At 38.3% G+C, this 16,256-nt stretch overlaps 2 protein-coding genes across 2 annotated transcripts; both read right to left on the reverse strand.

The window, feature by feature from the left end:
- Positions 1–7,967: 7,967 nt before the first annotated feature.
- LOC133788222 (superoxide dismutase [Mn], mitochondrial-like) lies at positions 7,968–9,824 on the reverse strand. Its single transcript, XM_062225613.1, has 6 exons — positions 9,485–9,824; positions 9,296–9,342; positions 9,086–9,211; positions 8,923–8,979; positions 8,576–8,653; positions 7,968–8,362 (listed from the first exon to the last, which is right to left on the reverse strand). The coding sequence occupies exons 1-6, from the start codon at positions 9,774–9,776 to the stop codon at positions 8,270–8,272; spliced, it is 693 nt and encodes a 230-aa protein (XP_062081597.1). The 5' UTR covers positions 9,777–9,824; the 3' UTR covers positions 7,968–8,269.
- A 729-nt stretch (positions 9,825–10,553) lies between these two features.
- Positions 10,554–14,971, reverse strand: LOC133788224 (UDP-xylose transporter 3). Its single transcript, XM_062225614.1, has 9 exons — positions 14,746–14,971; positions 14,502–14,567; positions 14,250–14,409; positions 13,086–13,270; positions 12,622–12,689; positions 11,845–11,977; positions 11,511–11,672; positions 11,132–11,404; positions 10,554–11,009 (listed from the first exon to the last, which is right to left on the reverse strand). The coding sequence occupies exons 3-9, from the start codon at positions 14,368–14,370 to the stop codon at positions 10,896–10,898; spliced, it is 1,056 nt and encodes a 351-aa protein (XP_062081598.1). The 5' UTR covers positions 14,371–14,409; positions 14,502–14,567; positions 14,746–14,971; the 3' UTR covers positions 10,554–10,895.
- Positions 14,972–16,256: the final 1,285 nt, after the last annotated feature.

Consider the following 16,256-nt stretch of genomic DNA (forward strand, 5'->3'; position numbering starts at 1 on the left):
ACTCGTAGAAGCAAAGATGAGCGGCTTCCTTGTATTTCTCCAAGTTCTTAGCTCCAGCTTCCTCAAGCTCTTGCACTCGTTTTCCGAGTTCCTCCGCCTCCTACCTGCTTGCGATCAGATCAAGCTCGAGCTGAACAGCTTGTTGATAGTTGAGTGTGGCACTTTCCCTGAATTTTTCCCTGGCTTCGTTGGATTTCTTCAGGGCGTTCCGGGTTTCCAGCAGCTCCTCGGTCAGAGTAGCTTTTTGCTCATGCAGTTCTTCTTTCTACTTAGATAGCTCTGTCTTCTCCTCAAGCAACTCGCCATTCTGTTTAGCAAGCTCGTTGTTTTTAGCATCGAGCGCTTTCTTAGCCTCGGCGAGCCTGGTATTGAAGTTCCTGCCCCGAGACACCAACGCCCCAGCACGGCGCCAGCCAGCGGTTATGGTCAGTAGCCCCTGAAGTCAGATAGGAAAAGATAAAGTAAAGGCAGGGAATCGAAAATAAATGTTACATCATCAGGAGTTGACTTACGCTAACTTGATCAGCCTCCATAGAGGTAGTTTCAGTAATAGCGGCCTGACTTCGTTTATGCTTGGAGAGCTTGTATATTCTCTCCCTGGCAGAGCTGACCACAAGGCTGGGCAGGGAGCCTTCGGGCGGAGTGCACAATGTATGGCTGCTAGGAGCCTTAGGAGAAGGCTGCTGGTCGGCGGGTGTAGCAGGATTTGAAGCTTGACAGACCGAAGGAGTTGAGGTTGGCTGCTCGAGTGGCGATGAAGGTGGTGAGTTCTCCTGCGAAGGGGCGGTAGCCGGAGGGTCGTCAATTCGGACCTTCTTTGAGGCAGTTTTACTGCTCTCCCCTCAAGCTCTCTTGCTGCTCTTCTTCTGGCCAAAAGAGGCGGCAGCAGCTCTATAATGCTCGAACACGTCCTCAGACTCCATATCTGCATAAAAAGAAACAACGCGGGCAGTGAGACAAGATGGTCACACAGGGCCAAAAAATGAAAGTGAAGAGATTACAAGTAAAGTACCCACGCTACAATTATTGGTCGCTACATTATTTACTGAACTACTTACTGCCTGGAAGAAATCTGAATTTAAGATTTGAGCATTCTTAAAGTTGCCATCCCCGTCGAACAGATGACAGGGAATTGGCAAAAATTTTAAAAGTGAAATTACTATACCATTATCATTTGACGAGTCGTCAGAGAGTTCGGCAGGCTCGGCGGCCTTCTGCTTTCCTTTTCCTTTGGGAGCCGGGGGACTCTCTGCTCGAGGAGTGCTAGCAGGTTCCCTGATTGTGACCCCAGTTAGTCTCCTCCGTGGAGGAGACGCCTGAGGTTGCTGCTCTGGTTCCCCTTTGGCACGAGCATTCCCCAACAAAGGCCCTCTCGTCTCTAATTGGGGGGCCCAAAGGCCGGCCAACCTAAGGTTAGCCTCAGTAACCAGGGCCCTGACACTCTTTTCAGCATCTGGCATGCCAGCTAAGAGTGTTGTCCTCGACACCATTCCCAGAGTTGGGTTTGGTCGCAACCACGGGCCTAGAATACATCAAGAGTTTAAGATATTGCGGAGGAAAACACCAAGAGAAGAATTCAACTAGTGATAAGAAAGTTTTACCTCCACGAGCGAAGGCCAGATTTTTCGCGACCAGGTCGGGCGTAAGGAAGTACTCCTGGTGGTACCTCCCCACGTTCGAGATGTGGGTTGTGTCAGTCAGGAAAGTGCACCCGGTTTCCTAATGACAAAGATGGAAGAACCCCGTGCCTTCTTGGTTGGGGTTAGACTTGAGGTCGAATTGGTAGTTAACCTCATGTGGCGACGGCACAGGCCATTTTTTCTGGCTGTACAGGATATAGAGTGCAGCAAGCATTCTATATCCGTTTGGGGTAATTTGGAAGGGGGCAACTCCAAAATAGTTGGCCACCCCCTGAAAGAATGCATGAAGAGGCAAAGTGGCTCCTGCCTCAATATGAAACCGCGACCAAGCGCTGTAAGCACCTCCAGGCAGATTAGCCCTTTGGTCTGGGTTAGGTTTGACTAGGGTCACCCCTGTCAAATTGTATTTATTTAAGTAGTTGGCGATCATTCTGATCGTCACCCTACTTTCAGAGACTACATGCCACTCGACCTCCGGCTGAGTAGCGTGTCGAGGGCGGGCATGCCTTTGGACATTTGGATCGGGGGCATTTTCGTCTCGACCACTGGTCGAGGGAGCATCAGCAGTAGTCTGATGAGAAGCGATGGGAGTTTTTCTTTTTCGAGCTTTGGTTTTGGTACGAGCCATATTTTGAGTCAAAACTGGGGAAGTGTTTAGGTTAACGCGAGAAAAAGGAATATCTGATATCAAGGTCGAAGGTTGTTCTTCGTCTTCAAGCAGTTGAACTAAGAGATCATCGTCAATGGGTCTTTCTCCTCCCCACGGGTCTTGCATATGAACTGCAAACAGACAAAGGAGGAGATAAGACGCACAGTCTGGGAGCTTATGTTGAAAGTTGGAATAACGTTGCTCGCGTCTATCGACCAGCAGCATTCTAACCGAAACACTAAGTTTTATGCTAGCAGTTCGAAAAACGGATCAAAAAGTGAAAGTAAAAAGTTTTCTGAAAATAAGCTTTTTCAACTCCAAAGGGGCGGGAAAAACCCGATTTTTCAACTAGCCTAAAAATCAAATTTTTACGTCAATTTTACGCCCTAAACCTATGATCCTGACTATCAAACTAATTCCTAACTTATATAGAGCAAAATTACACTACCCTATCAAGCATCAACGACATATACAGAATCCTCACAAATTTCTACTCAAGAACACAAAATAATTTAGAGCACAGAAGCAGTATGCATGGCATCTCGAAGATTTTAAAAGTCGAAGAAATTTACCTGGATGAAGGTTGGAGATTCTGAAACGGGACGACTTTGGGCTTGCAAACAAAGAACCCTTAAGCAAAGTGACGGGAGACCTTCGAAGTTCTAAGCTCTGGGATGGAGTCCTTGAGAATTCTTGACAGGAAATGGAGAGTAAAAGGTTGAAAGAAGAAGGTGGGGGTTACTTATAGAAGCCGAGGTGTGACAAAAAGTAGTAATCATGAATTCCCTGTTTCAAAGCATGGGGGAGTGTAACAGTCGTCGGAGTGGTTTCTTGAAAACTGAAAAGGCTTGATTAGACGTGATTAGGTCACGGTTTTCAAAAACGCACGAGGGCTCTGACAGATTTCGTGGGGCATATGAAATGTTGTTTTCCTAAGTTTACTTATTGCTGGTCGCAATAAATAAACTTGGGGGGCAAATGTTATCCAAAGAATAGGCGTGGATGACGTGGCAAAAAATTTAACACGTGGCTAACACCTGGCAAAGGTTCTGTCCGACTATCGACCAGGGAGATTCCCTTGACATGACATTTGGATTTTATATACGACCAGCTTGGTCGTATACTCCGTATATTTTGAGAAGATCTTATGCAATTGTAATCATATTCGAGATTATCTCCAATAATTCCTGAGTATCCAATTATTTAGGAAAGAATATCTGTAACAAATTTATGTAATCCTCCTTAAGCCTATAAATAGAGAAGAAATAGCTCAAGGGAGGAACTTTTACCTTTTGGCTGATTTGAGTTTATGCTTTACAAGAGAATTATTCCTATTATCTTCTGATTGTATTGTTTATCCCTCTAAGGCTTATGAAACTCGGAGAACCTGTAACACCCTGGTTACCCCAAAACAGTTACGGTGAACAGTGAACCAGAAATTTGGCTCATTACCTGAGTCCTTTGGTTAAAAACGTGATCTAAGTGTTATTATTGGGTTAAGGTGAAAACCAGTAAAAAGAAAGGATACGTTTCATTAAGTAAATAAACTGCTCATGAGCCTTTCAAAATGTTTACAAGTAGTTTGTAATACAAAAGAGTCACTACTGTTTCAAATTTAAAGTCCCCGCCGGCCTAAGCGGCAAAAATAGGGTAAACCCCTAGTCCCTCTGAGAACTCCTTGACCGTGGTGGTCAAGCGGCCCTGTATGTACACAACATCGCCCAAGCTCTCCACTCAGGGTTGGGTGAGCTTCTCTTTCCCTTTACCTGCACCACAAAGCACCCATGAGCCAAGGCCCAGCAAGAAAACACAATAAGGCATGATATAATATCGACAACGATCATAATAACCATTCAGGACTGTCAGTCCAAACAAATAGGTGACAATAGCCAAAAGTCACAATAATGAGCTCAGCCTCCTCTAGCCATGTGACGATAGGGTCATCGGGGCTCAACTGACGAGTGGTTCTTTCATAAGTTTGATCAGGACAGGTGCATGGTGATTAGTCACCAACATAACCTTCCTCCCGACTCTAGAGTCGAACTATGGACAACGTCCCCTAGCCTTGTGACAAACAGTCACCGGGGTCATATACCTTGGCTAAATACATCTGGTCTTAGACCAGGCAAGCGCTTATAAGTTCTTCGACCTTAGGGTCGGTCCCGCATTAATGCCATGGAGCTATTCAATGCGTGATCATCGACTTTAGAGTCGGTCCCTGACTAGTCAGTGCCATAAACAGGTAATCAGCGTTCACTAGCATATAATATGCAATCCACGTCCACGTATATCAACCAACATGCCTCAATATCAAACCATGCATGTCATATACCTATACATGGTGCAACTGTACTCTTACACTGTTTTCTTACCTCTGGTTCGAGTGAGAATTATTGTATGAACGACCCCTGAGAACGATCAACCTTTAAATTCCTCGACGGTCACCTAGTCATAACCAAGATATAGGATTCATCAATAAAAATAATAACTAAGGGTTCCCAACCCAAAATCTAGCCTCTGGGACACCAAACACTACCCAACCGGGTACTAGGTTCAACCCCGAGGCCTAAGGTTTGAATCCCCAAGCTAAAAACACCATTTTTCCCAAAATGACCTTAAGGGCCGCGGCCATCCCCAGCTGCGTCGCGGCGTGCCCTCAAATAGAGAGGACTCCTCCCTGCCAGACGCCAAGGGCCGCGGCGCCCAGCTCAGACCAGCAACACGCCCACACACGAACTCAATTTTTCCCCTGTGTTTTTCCTCTCAAGCTAGCCCTTAAAATCAACCCAAAACCTCCTCCAAACAACACCCATAACTCACCCTCATCAAATCCCAATCAAACCTACACAAAAACTCCCTTTGATCCCCACTTTCTACATCAAAAACCATGAGCTGAAAACTAAAAGGAAAACAGAGCACCACCTGAGATAAGTGACTAGAACTCACCTTGAAACCAGTTTTGGACCTTCCTCAACAGCTGAACTAAGTCCACAACTTCAGCCTTTGAGTTTCCTAGCTTGAAATCTCTCCTAGAGCTCAAGAACACCAAAGGAGATAATGGAGGAAATTGTGTACGGGAAGGAAGAAGCAAGTCTCTGTTTTTGTTCTGTTTTAATCCACTAGCTTCTACAGCCAGCAGCCACTTATGTCATATATATCCCAAACTTAAATGACCAAAATACCCTTGAGCCACCTAAAGCCTCTAAAACCACTTCAAGGGTAAAATTGGCACTTTTCACCTATCCCGTTAATCATAATTAACGCTTCCCAATTCCCGCTAATCTCAATATCCTCAAACACCAATAACTCATATCCCGTTCCCTAAAATCCCCGGTAACGCTATAATCAATAATATCACCTCGAGACTCACCCCGAGCCCCGAGCTCAAACTTGTTATGACCAAACCGATAAATCATGTTTAAAGATCGTCTCATGTCAAAATACTCGAACCAATCCACATTATAATGTGGTCTCACAATATATCATTAACACGCAAACAAATATTCAATTATACCCTCAACGGGCCAAATTACCAAAACACCCCTGTAAGCAAATGTGGACTCACATGCATGCATTTAACATCATATTATAATATAATTCCCATAAACATGCATAAACACATTTAATGGCATAATTAAACAGTTATGGCCCTCCCAGCCTACTAACCCAGCCATTAAACCATAATAGGGAATCCAGGGCATTACAGAACCCTAGTTCTTTGATCACTCCTTGGAGAATCAATATCAATAATAGCTTAAGTGGACGTAGGTCATTACCAATTCGTGGGGCCGAACCACTATAATTTGTTGTGTCATTTACTGTTCTTTCCATTAGATCTATTTCAATACCTTCTATCACATCAAGCATTTGACTCCGTGTCAGTTGGCCAAAACAAGGGTCAACACTAGGGTTTGGGTGTGGCTCTGGTTGGGAGGCATTGTTAGCTACACAACAGACCTTCCCATGGCCGACACCTTTACTCTTTGCCATGTTCTCTTTTTCTCTTCTAATGGCCAGGTTCTTATGTTTTTTTGGATCTTGGTGGACGTGAAACTCCTCTCCGACCTGTGTGTCCGATCTCCATTGTGTGGGTCTCGTCTCCGTTTGGTTTAGATCAGTAGGTTCGCTCTCACAACTGGTGGCTGGGATTCATTTTTCTCGTTTGAGAAGGGTGGTTGCCTAGTTCAGGCATGCGTGGTCGAGGTGGGAGGATCGTCGATCACGGGAGAAAAAAATCTAGGGGTCATGGTTGTCACTTGAAGCGTTGGAGACCTCAGGGATGGGCTGATGTTCGGTTTCGTTGGGGTTTCTCTTTGTTTGTGTTATGATGTTTTAGTTCTCTTTTGTTTTATTGTATTTTGTTTCATTTCTAGAATAAAGGTGGAGTTTCTTCACTGTCTTGCTAGATTAGTGAGGGTTTTAGTTAGTATGGCGAGGGATGATAACCTTGAGTCTTATTAGATGGTTGAGTTTATATCGAATTGTTCAGTTTGTTTATGCAAGGATCTCGATCATTCTTCATTTCGTCTTCAGATTCGGGGGAGTCCTCGATCTCTATCTTTATTAACCATGTGCTTCGTGATTTACTGTCTTTTGGAGTCGAGTTTCATGAGCATAGTTGGTCGTTGCTATGTTGCCATTATTTTTTGTTTGAATAATGAGTTTGTTTTTCCCCAATTTTTATTGGAAGACTTTTGGGTGATTGTCATTAGTGGGATAAATATGTCATATGCTCATTTGGTTTGGAAACTTAGTTTACCTCACTCTTTTGATGTTCGATAGCTGGCAGCTTATTGGATCTTTAGTTTGAGTAGTTGTTAGGATTTTCTTCCTTTTTATTGTAAACGCCTTAGTAAGCTTATTATTGTTGATCATGCTCCATGAGAGACATCTTCATGTAATGTAATGGACTATGTCCGATTTACTTAGAAATTTCCTTAGCTTTAAAAAAGACTACCTGACAATGAATGCTATGACCACAAATCACATTCTTTATTAGTAGTCAATTTACATCAATAATAGATAGGGGTGAACATTTGACCCGCAAAACCCAAAATCTCACTCGACCCGATCCTCGAGAACCTGGATTTTCAAAAAACTCCTTCATTTCAGGCTTAATCCGACCCAAACCTGAAATATGGCGAGTCGGGTTCGAGTTTAAAATTGAAAAAAATGGTATTTTCGGCCCAAAACCCAGCTCAACCCGAACCCAACCCGAAACTCAAAACCCAAAAAAAATTTGGATCGATTTCGGTACCATTTTTCTCCACCCAAAACCCGCAAAACCCGAACCCAATGAACCCGAAACCCAAAAATCCGACCCGTGTGCACCCCTAATAATATATCCTTGTTTTTCAATGAAATGGAATTTTTATTAGTTGATTGCCCTTCTTTTCCATATTTAATATCAAATTTTTCAAAAATATCCCTGATCTATTATGGATTAGCTGTACGTAGATAAAGAATTTGATATGATAAACTAAGAATAAAAGATTATCTTCAACGAATTTTTTCATTGCCAAAAAATACTTGTAAATATTTCAATTTATTAAGAAACAACATGAACACAAGGTCAGCTACCTTTTTTCCATTTTTTCCCAATTTAAAACAAAATCTACATGAACTATTATTAGAGTTCTCATAGATAAATGCATTTGAAGAAAATGACTTTGAGAGCATCCAATAACTAAAGGCAGACTCGTGTGAACAAGAAAAGGAAACCAAGTATCCACAAAAGTGAGCTGAAATGCCGAGTATTTATGAACATCAGGCGTCAACTTATTTGAGCAACGAAATCTGTGAGAGCTCAGATTAGGCAAAAAGAAACAGAAACACAAGTACAACAAACGTACATTATATTTATTTATTTATATCATAGCTTCTGCATTCCCATATTCACAAATGTTTCTTATTCCTTGCAGACTGGGAAATCTTACACTTGACAATCTATGAGTCACTCCAGTTAACCATGTTTGTCGCCTTAAGAAGACCCTCTCTCATAAACTTCACATGCATATGTCCAGTTAATAACCTTCCATATGTTCTTCAGATAATCAGGCTTCACATTTTTGTACTGCATCGTCACAACATTCTAATTGTTAATATATATTTCATCAAAGCAACAGAATTGGGTGGGGAACACTCATGGCTGACAGACACCAGATTAAACATTATGATAGCAATCTGCTATCGACATCAAGAACACAAAAAGTTTTCTATTCAATACAATAGAGCAATAAGGTCAAGCAATCAGAGTCATAAAAAATAACATATACAGTGAGTTCACCTGTAAGTAGTACGCATGCTCCCACACATCTACTCCGAGCAGAGGGACTAAAGTCGACCCCTTAGTCACAAGCGGATCCTATAAAAAAGTATAATATCATCAGCAAATGAGCACAGATTCAAAATGGAAAGAAACACTGAAAGTGAAACACATTAAGCCAAGTTCAATGGATAACTTCCTTCCCAATTCACAACAAATAAGCGAAACCAATCAAAGATAAACAACCCCAAATAAGTCAGACATCATTAAGCATAAAAGCAACCAAAACAATTGCCAGGTAAGAACAATCAAACAAGTGACCATATTAATGGCTCCATTAGCATAGCTGAAAGAAATGGTAAACGTACCTGGTTTGCTGTGGTTTCAACAGTAATCTTCTTCAACTCTTTATCAAGAGCAAGCCACTGCAATGTATACAATTCAAAGTGAGAAATAAAAGAAGTTTAGCAGGCATGTTTTTGAAACCAAAGGTTAATTGATACAAGAGAAACGGAGCAATGGCGTACTTACCACCCACCCAGAACCTTGCAGAGCAGCACCTTCAGAGTTAATTTTCTGAATTAGAGTGTCTAGTGAGCCAAACTGCATGTCAATGGCCCATCCCAGTGATTTCTTTGGAGGCTCACCACCACCTTTCTGCCATTACAGTTCACCAACTCATTCGATTAATAACCATCAAAATAAACACTTTAAGATCGCCCCAGAAGGAAATTGGCTTACTTGAACAGGGGCCAGATTGTTCCAGAATATAGAGTGGTTTATATGGCCTTCAATGGGAGTTGAGAGTAAGACTTTAGTTAATTCACAACAAAAACTAAAGAAAAATCCAGTAAAAAAAAATCAAGAGCAAATATTGCATTGCGAGGTTGAATAGTTAAGTTCTTAAAAAACACAAAAAGAAGTGAAAACCTCCGCCGTTGAATTTGATGGCACTCTGCAATTTAACGACGGTGGAGGCGTCGCCCTTGGCGATGGCTTGGTCGAGCTGCTCGAGGGCTTTGTTGTAGTTGGTGATGTAGGCCTGATGGTGCTTCTGGTGATGGAGCATCATGATCTCGGCGCTAATGACCGGCTCCAGGTCGCCGTAATCATAAGGCAAGTCCGGCAACGTGAACGTCTTTAACCCACGAACAAACCCTAATCGTCCTCCATTTCTACCAAGCTCCGCTAGGGTTTTCCTGCTCAAACTTCCAAGTGCCATCTTCAACTAAGTTTACTTTCCACTCCCTCTGTCTTACTCTCTGAGTGACGCTATATAAATATAATGAATAATGACTGATGTGCTTTTCTAAAATAATAGTTCCGCTTAAAAATAGATTTGATTGGTTAAAAGTCATCATTAGTCAAATATAATTCAATCACCGTCACGAGACACGCGACTATTTAAATATAATAGTACAAAAGTCTAAAAAATTTGTGAATTGATCCCCTAATTCCAACAAAATTGTAATTTGATCCCTCATATTTTTCCCTTTTTTTTTATTTTTATGATGGGTTGAGCGCGATTATTTATTCCTCTCATCTGCAACCATAATGAGATATTAATCATAAAATAATAATTAACGGACTATATAATAACGATTTAACTCCAATTTATTTATTTATTTTAATCAAGGCAAGCAAATTATGAGTCTCAGTATCCATAGTGTGATTTAAATGAGTTGTATATTTTTCATGTAAAAATTTGCAATTTTTTTGTATAGCATTTTGTGGTTTTTATAGTTAAAATATAAAGTAGGATTAGTTACAGTCGACTCATAATAATCATCTATGTTAATAAACCTTGTTTCTCACCTTGAAGATTGAGTAATTTGCTTTCAACAAATTGACATGCTGCATAGCATTGTTTTATGGTGGAAAAATGGTTTGTATTGGGTAGCAAGTTCACGCCACAACCAGACACAAAATAAGTACACATGCATGATGATACATCCCTAGAATTTGAACAAAAAAAGGACGATTCACTAATCACTAATCATTAACTAATGAACAATAATGAATATCCTTGTACTATAAGGTAACAGTATACATTTGCAGTAACAAATTGTGGTATAATTCTCATTTTCCATACCTGATTCTGGTTCATACAAAAAAGAAAATAAAAATAATAACCAAAACTTATATGTAAAAAAAAAGGAAATTCTTCAATTCTTAATACTAATTCTACAGTACAAAGTGTAACCTCCAATTGCATATAACTATCGAAACGTAGCATATCCAAAACCCTTGCCAGTTGCCAGCAACATCTTCATTGCCGGCCGGATCAGCTCTGTCATCTAATTTCACCTCAGGGCACATGAATTGAAAAAGACTATGCGTTTTAAGCATGAAGGTCTTTATTTGAAGTCCACACTGGAGACTTTGGACCACCATCACCATGCAACCCATTTCCATTTTCGACACTTAACAACGGATCCGATTCAACTTCTTTTGCCTGTGACCAAAATTATAAAAATTAATTGAATGTAGAACCAAAATAAAGGATGAAGAAGGTGAAAAGCTGACATCCTATGCAGACAGCATGAAAAATGAGAGTTGGAAAAGAATTTTATTTACCTGAGACAGCTGCACAGGGACTTCACTGGCCTTCTGCTGGCTCTCACGAGTGCAATAGAAAGAATAGAGTACCATTCCAACTACAGCAACTAAAATCCCCAGAATGTTGCGCCAGCTAAATGGGTCCCGAAGTAGAACATAGCCAAATGTCAAAACTAGGCATGTTTTTAGATGTCCAAGGACCTGATAGGTAACGGGAGATGTCTTTCCAATAACCAAAAATGTACTGAAGTTTACAGAGACCGATATTAGGCAAGACAAAACAATGAAGAACTGCAACGCAGGATAAGAAAATCAATATCAGAAACCAGGGAAATCAGATACAGATTAGAAGGATAAAGAGGTGGAAGACTAGCTTTCAGTTCTTCAATTCTCTCACCAACACTTGCGGGGTGTATTTGAAAGCGAAGACATTTTTATTGGTCAAAAGCCCATCAAGAAATGGACCAATAATGAACAGAGTCATAGCTTGATAGGGGCAAGACTGATACAGAAGTTGCGTTGAAGAAACTTTGAACTTCTTTTGGATAGTGTTTGTCATCTGAATAACTGATTAAGAAAAATAGCTCATATAACAAGTTCGATCATGAGCGGCTTAGAATACTTAGTCAGCTAAACATTTTGTTTCTTATCATATATGTGCTAGTTAGATATCAAACATAGAAAATTCTCAAAAAATGGAAAACTTGAAAGTTCACAACAGTTTAGGATACAATCTGAGCAACACAAGTTGTAAGAACTGCAAGCAGGGACAAGAAGGATCCCAAGGCATTGAGCTGAAGATCAGTCACTGTTGCAATCCCAACCCCCAAAAGAAGGATTATAAGTGAGAACTGGATGGTCCTACTGTTAACGTGGAAAGAAGTATCAGTATCCAGTCCACATAAATAATTTATATTCATCGTACATCTAAACCTTAAATTGTCCTAACCAGTGTGAAAGCAAAAGAACAGACTTGATACAAAAGAAATGGACATTCTATTGCTGACTGACAGCTTCACGTAATAAAAACTAAAAAATCCATAAAATAAATAAACATACGATAGCATCACAAATAAGGCAAATAAATCATGCAGAAGAAACAAAAAATGATAAATACAAGTTCAGTGAATTGGAAATGGAAATAGAAATTCTACAGCTGATTGCTCTTCACTTCAGAATTATGAAGGACCAAAAATCACGCCAAAAAAATCCATAAAAAAAGTGTCCTAAAAAAATAAAGCATGAAAAGAGCCTTATGCCATGAACATTAAAAGAAAAATGTCTGATTTAAATTAAAGGATCCATTCCTAAATTCTCCACATATGTAGACCACATTATACCTACCCACAAAGTTATGAGTACTAGTATCTAAACCAAGGTTCAGATGCTAAGGGAAGGTTAGTATTGGATTACTCATCAATATATATTAAAATTATTCATATAACCAAGGAAAAAGGAGAAACACAACAAAAGTATTAAATCAATAGGTTGAAGAGTGATTGACTCACCTGAATTGCTTCCTAAAGAATATAGTCTCTAAAAAAACAGTACAGGGGATGATTGCCAATTTTGTCATCTGAAATGAAAAAATTATAGGTAAAAGTTGTTCAGAAACTTGTAATTCAAAATATATATTTAAGACACCTTACCCAAAATCTAATAGATTTAAGTTGAAACAGGACACAATAATATAGAAGAAGAGGGAAAAAAATATCAGCTTAATTAGAGATACATAGATTTAAATCTATGTTTGAGAACTCCAGAAAAACAAAATGTAGAAACATCGCCATATCGTAAGTGAAAAGATAATAAACCATAACATAAAAGGATCTTTTATCTTTAGCAATGGAATAAAGTCATTAACAGGAAAGGAGAAAGAAAAAAAAAGACGTTTGCTTTGAAGGATAATCAGTTACTGCTAAGTTTAGCAGATTGTCCCAAAATTATACATTATTAAAAAAAAATGGTTCACCTGATAGAAACCAACAGAGTTGAAACCCAGGCTAAGATTCAGAAGTCCAATGGAGATTCCATTTAGTACACCGAATCCCATGACAGCTCTTGCATCAAAAGGCTTATGTTCAAACAGTTTCATCCATAATGCTACGTGAAGGGAACAAAATGTGACCAAAAGATGCCAGCTTGTCAAAGTCGTAGCTGTTCATTAATAAAATTCCGAGTTAGAAAAATTATTTATTTTATCTTTCTATAAGAGAAATTACTAGGCTTGAGCACCGGATCACACACACTCACCTCCTTAACCACTTGAGCTAACCTCAAGTGAAAAGTTAGGATATCGATCAAGTCCGAAAAAGTAAAAATTATATGATAATTACTAAAATAACAATGGTAATCACAGTGATAAGTGATGGCAATGATATTGACTAGACTAACACTATTATATGTAAGCAACTAAACAGCTTGTATTTTGTCTGATAAATTAAACTAGTGATGCATGTGCTAATTTTCATTCATCTGCAAAGAACAGCACAAAAATAATGTGCTGTCAGATAGCATCCACACCGTGATAGTGGAAGTGGACATCTATATTTTTGGGGGGAGTGAAGATATTACATAAACGATAATTTTTATTGCCCAAAATGATTCCTTAATATATTATGTTTCAAATGCAGTTAACAGTACATCATAAGGATTTTAGGAGGCCCTAACCAAATCCTTCTCACAGGACTTTAAAATTTAAAGATGATTTTACTTTAAATTGAAATTATGTCCAAATAATGAAGATGGTAAGCAAACCCTTTGAGCTTAAATGATAACTCTGAAAACAGGATTTTTTTTTTATAAAATTGTTTTTATACATATGGTTCAACAAGACGATTTACATGTACTTCTTCAGCCAGAACATACCCAGGAAATGTCACCTCCTATGCGAAGCATCTCTTGGTGTACTGTTTTACAAATCAGAAATGAAGCTTTGCAAGCGCAGTGAAACTTCGCAATTAGGCATATTATTAATTCTGTCTTGAAACCCATATGCATAAGCAGTAGCAGTCTAACTTAAATTCGCAACCAAAATGGCAACGATTAGAGCTAAACTAAGTCAAGAAAACTTAAACACCAACATCCAAAACAAAATCAAAAGAAAATTGCTCACTAAAAAGTATCTCATACTAACCAAAAGTGAAACCAAGAGTACTAATGAGCGCCTTGTTGCAAATCACAATGGACACGGAAGACACCACCGACAAACTCAAAGCCCCAATAGTCCCCAACTGGAACTTCTGGCTCTCACCCATGTTCACTCCTGATTTAATAATTCCTTCCAAAACCTCTATCTGGATCAATCAACCTCAATCTCAGTCATCACAATATCAAAAACATCTCCAACAATCACCGATCAATTGGAAAAAGAAAATAAACTACATACCTCATTAAGACAAAGCAAAACTATAATCTCGAGCGCGGTAAATTACACAACGAAGCAGGCTCCAAACTACAACATTGATCGAACAGAAAAACAACACGTGATCAAAAATTGAACTACAATTTCCACGAATCCATGACTCGTAAAAACCCTAGATCTGCTACCATCAAAGAATATCAAAAACCACAAACACGCACACACATAAATATATATATATATAGAGAGAGAGAGAGAGAGAGAGACTCACTGAGAATGTGTGGGAGAGAGAGAGCTGAAACACAGAAAACAATGGCGGTGAAGAAGAAGAGGGAAATCAAAGAGCGAAGCCTGGCATTGATATTGATGAGAAGCAAAAGATCAGCATTCCTTCTTCTCCATGTTAGATGTTTAAGAAAATGGAAATGGACTCAATGAAACGTTTGGTTTTTCTCTTTTTTGTTTGGGACTTTATGACTTCGCTTCTCAGATTCAGAGAAATACCCCTCCTTCCTTGACGCCCCCTTGTATTTTTTTTTACATTTAATTAATTTCCAAAAATAATAATAAAAAACTTACTTTCATTTTTCGTACATTTATAATAAAAAAATATATATTTATGTCATAAAATAACGACTTATAAGTTTTTTTTTTAATTAACGACTTATAAGTTTTTTTAAAAAAATTAACGACTAATAAGTTAACCTCTCCCTTCCATTAATATGAATTAGTTCATAGAATTAATGATTTTAAATTTATATTTTGTCACCAAAAATAATATTATAATTATATGTGGCATTCTCAATTATGTTTGAACATATAAATTTATATAGTATAAAATAAATATAAATTAACAATTTTTAATTTTAAATAGTGTCCTAAAAAGACATCAAACCAAATTTCTCAAGAATATTTTCATGTACATAAACATTAGAACATGTAGTATGGTCTTATTTGTATTTTTATAATTTAATAAAAAAAAAAAAACTCTGTTCCTTATTTTGAATTCTTATTGTTTCACCTAATTAAACTTAGCTTTCAAATGTTCAATGCCAAATTCTTTTTGAGCAAAGTTTGTTCCTCTTTATTTTAGTGTAAGCTTTTCTTTGTCTCCACTTTTGACCATTTAATTTTTTTTAACCGAAAAGAGAGGGGTTAGGTTATTAGGTAGTGCATTTTTTTATTTTATTTTAACTCATCAATGCTATCAAATCAATTAATTAATCCATATTTAAATATATGTTTTTGATGTGAAATCAATTTGTTAATTATTTACATTATATTGATCGCATTATAATTGACATGATGTAAAAATAACTATAATATCAATTCTGTGGTCATCGTGACTTATGAGTGACATTATCATTATGGAGCAATGATACTTGCACTATATATATTTGGTACTTGGTAGAATAGAAAGAATGGACAGTAAATGAAAAATAGAGAGCAATCTATTCTATTCTATTCTATTTAGTAAGATGAATGAGAAAGTAAAACGATAAATTACTATTTATGTATAAAATTGTTAGGGAAATTGTAAAGTGAGGTATGTTATGGTAAGAAACAGTCATGTTTGAGGTACATCTAATTTTTTTCATGACAATATTTACTGTAGTCATAGTATATTCTAATAAAAAAATTTTAAAAATCCAAATAATTTATGATGCAAAAAACAGGCTTCACACAATCTATTTTCTATTATATAAACTTTAGTTTTGGCACCGTAAATTATCCTAAATTTCTCGAAGTTTTGTAAGAGACCTGATATAACTACAATAAATA

Source organism: Humulus lupulus, chromosome 7 (assembly GCF_963169125.1).
Source record: "Humulus lupulus chromosome 7, drHumLupu1.1, whole genome shotgun sequence".
Classification (NCBI taxonomy): domain Eukaryota; kingdom Viridiplantae; phylum Streptophyta; class Magnoliopsida; order Rosales; family Cannabaceae; genus Humulus; species Humulus lupulus.

Coding starts and splice junctions, on each gene's coding strand:
- LOC133788222 (XM_062225613.1), bottom strand. CDS start 9,776: ATGGCACTTGGAAGTTTGAGCAGGAAAACCCTAGCGGAGCTTGGTAGA. Junction 9,343..9,484: donor CATCAAATTCAACGGCGGAG/GTTTTCACTTCT, acceptor CTCCCATTGAAG/GCCATATAAACCACTCTATA. Junction 8,980..9,085: donor TGCAAGGTTCTGGGTGGGTG/GTAAGTACGCCA, acceptor TATACATTGCAG/TGGCTTGCTCTTGATAAAGA.
- LOC133788224 (XM_062225614.1), bottom strand. CDS start 14,370: ATGGGTGAGAGCCAGAAGTTCCAGTTGGGGACTATTGGGGCTTTGAGT. Junction 11,978..12,621: donor TTCTTTAGGAAGCAATTCAG/GTGAGTCAATCA, acceptor CCACGTTAACAG/TAGGACCATCCAGTTCTCAC. Junction 11,010..11,131: donor TCCCTGTGCAGCTGTCTCAG/GTAAATAAAATT, acceptor TTTTGGTCACAG/GCAAAAGAAGTTGAATCGGA.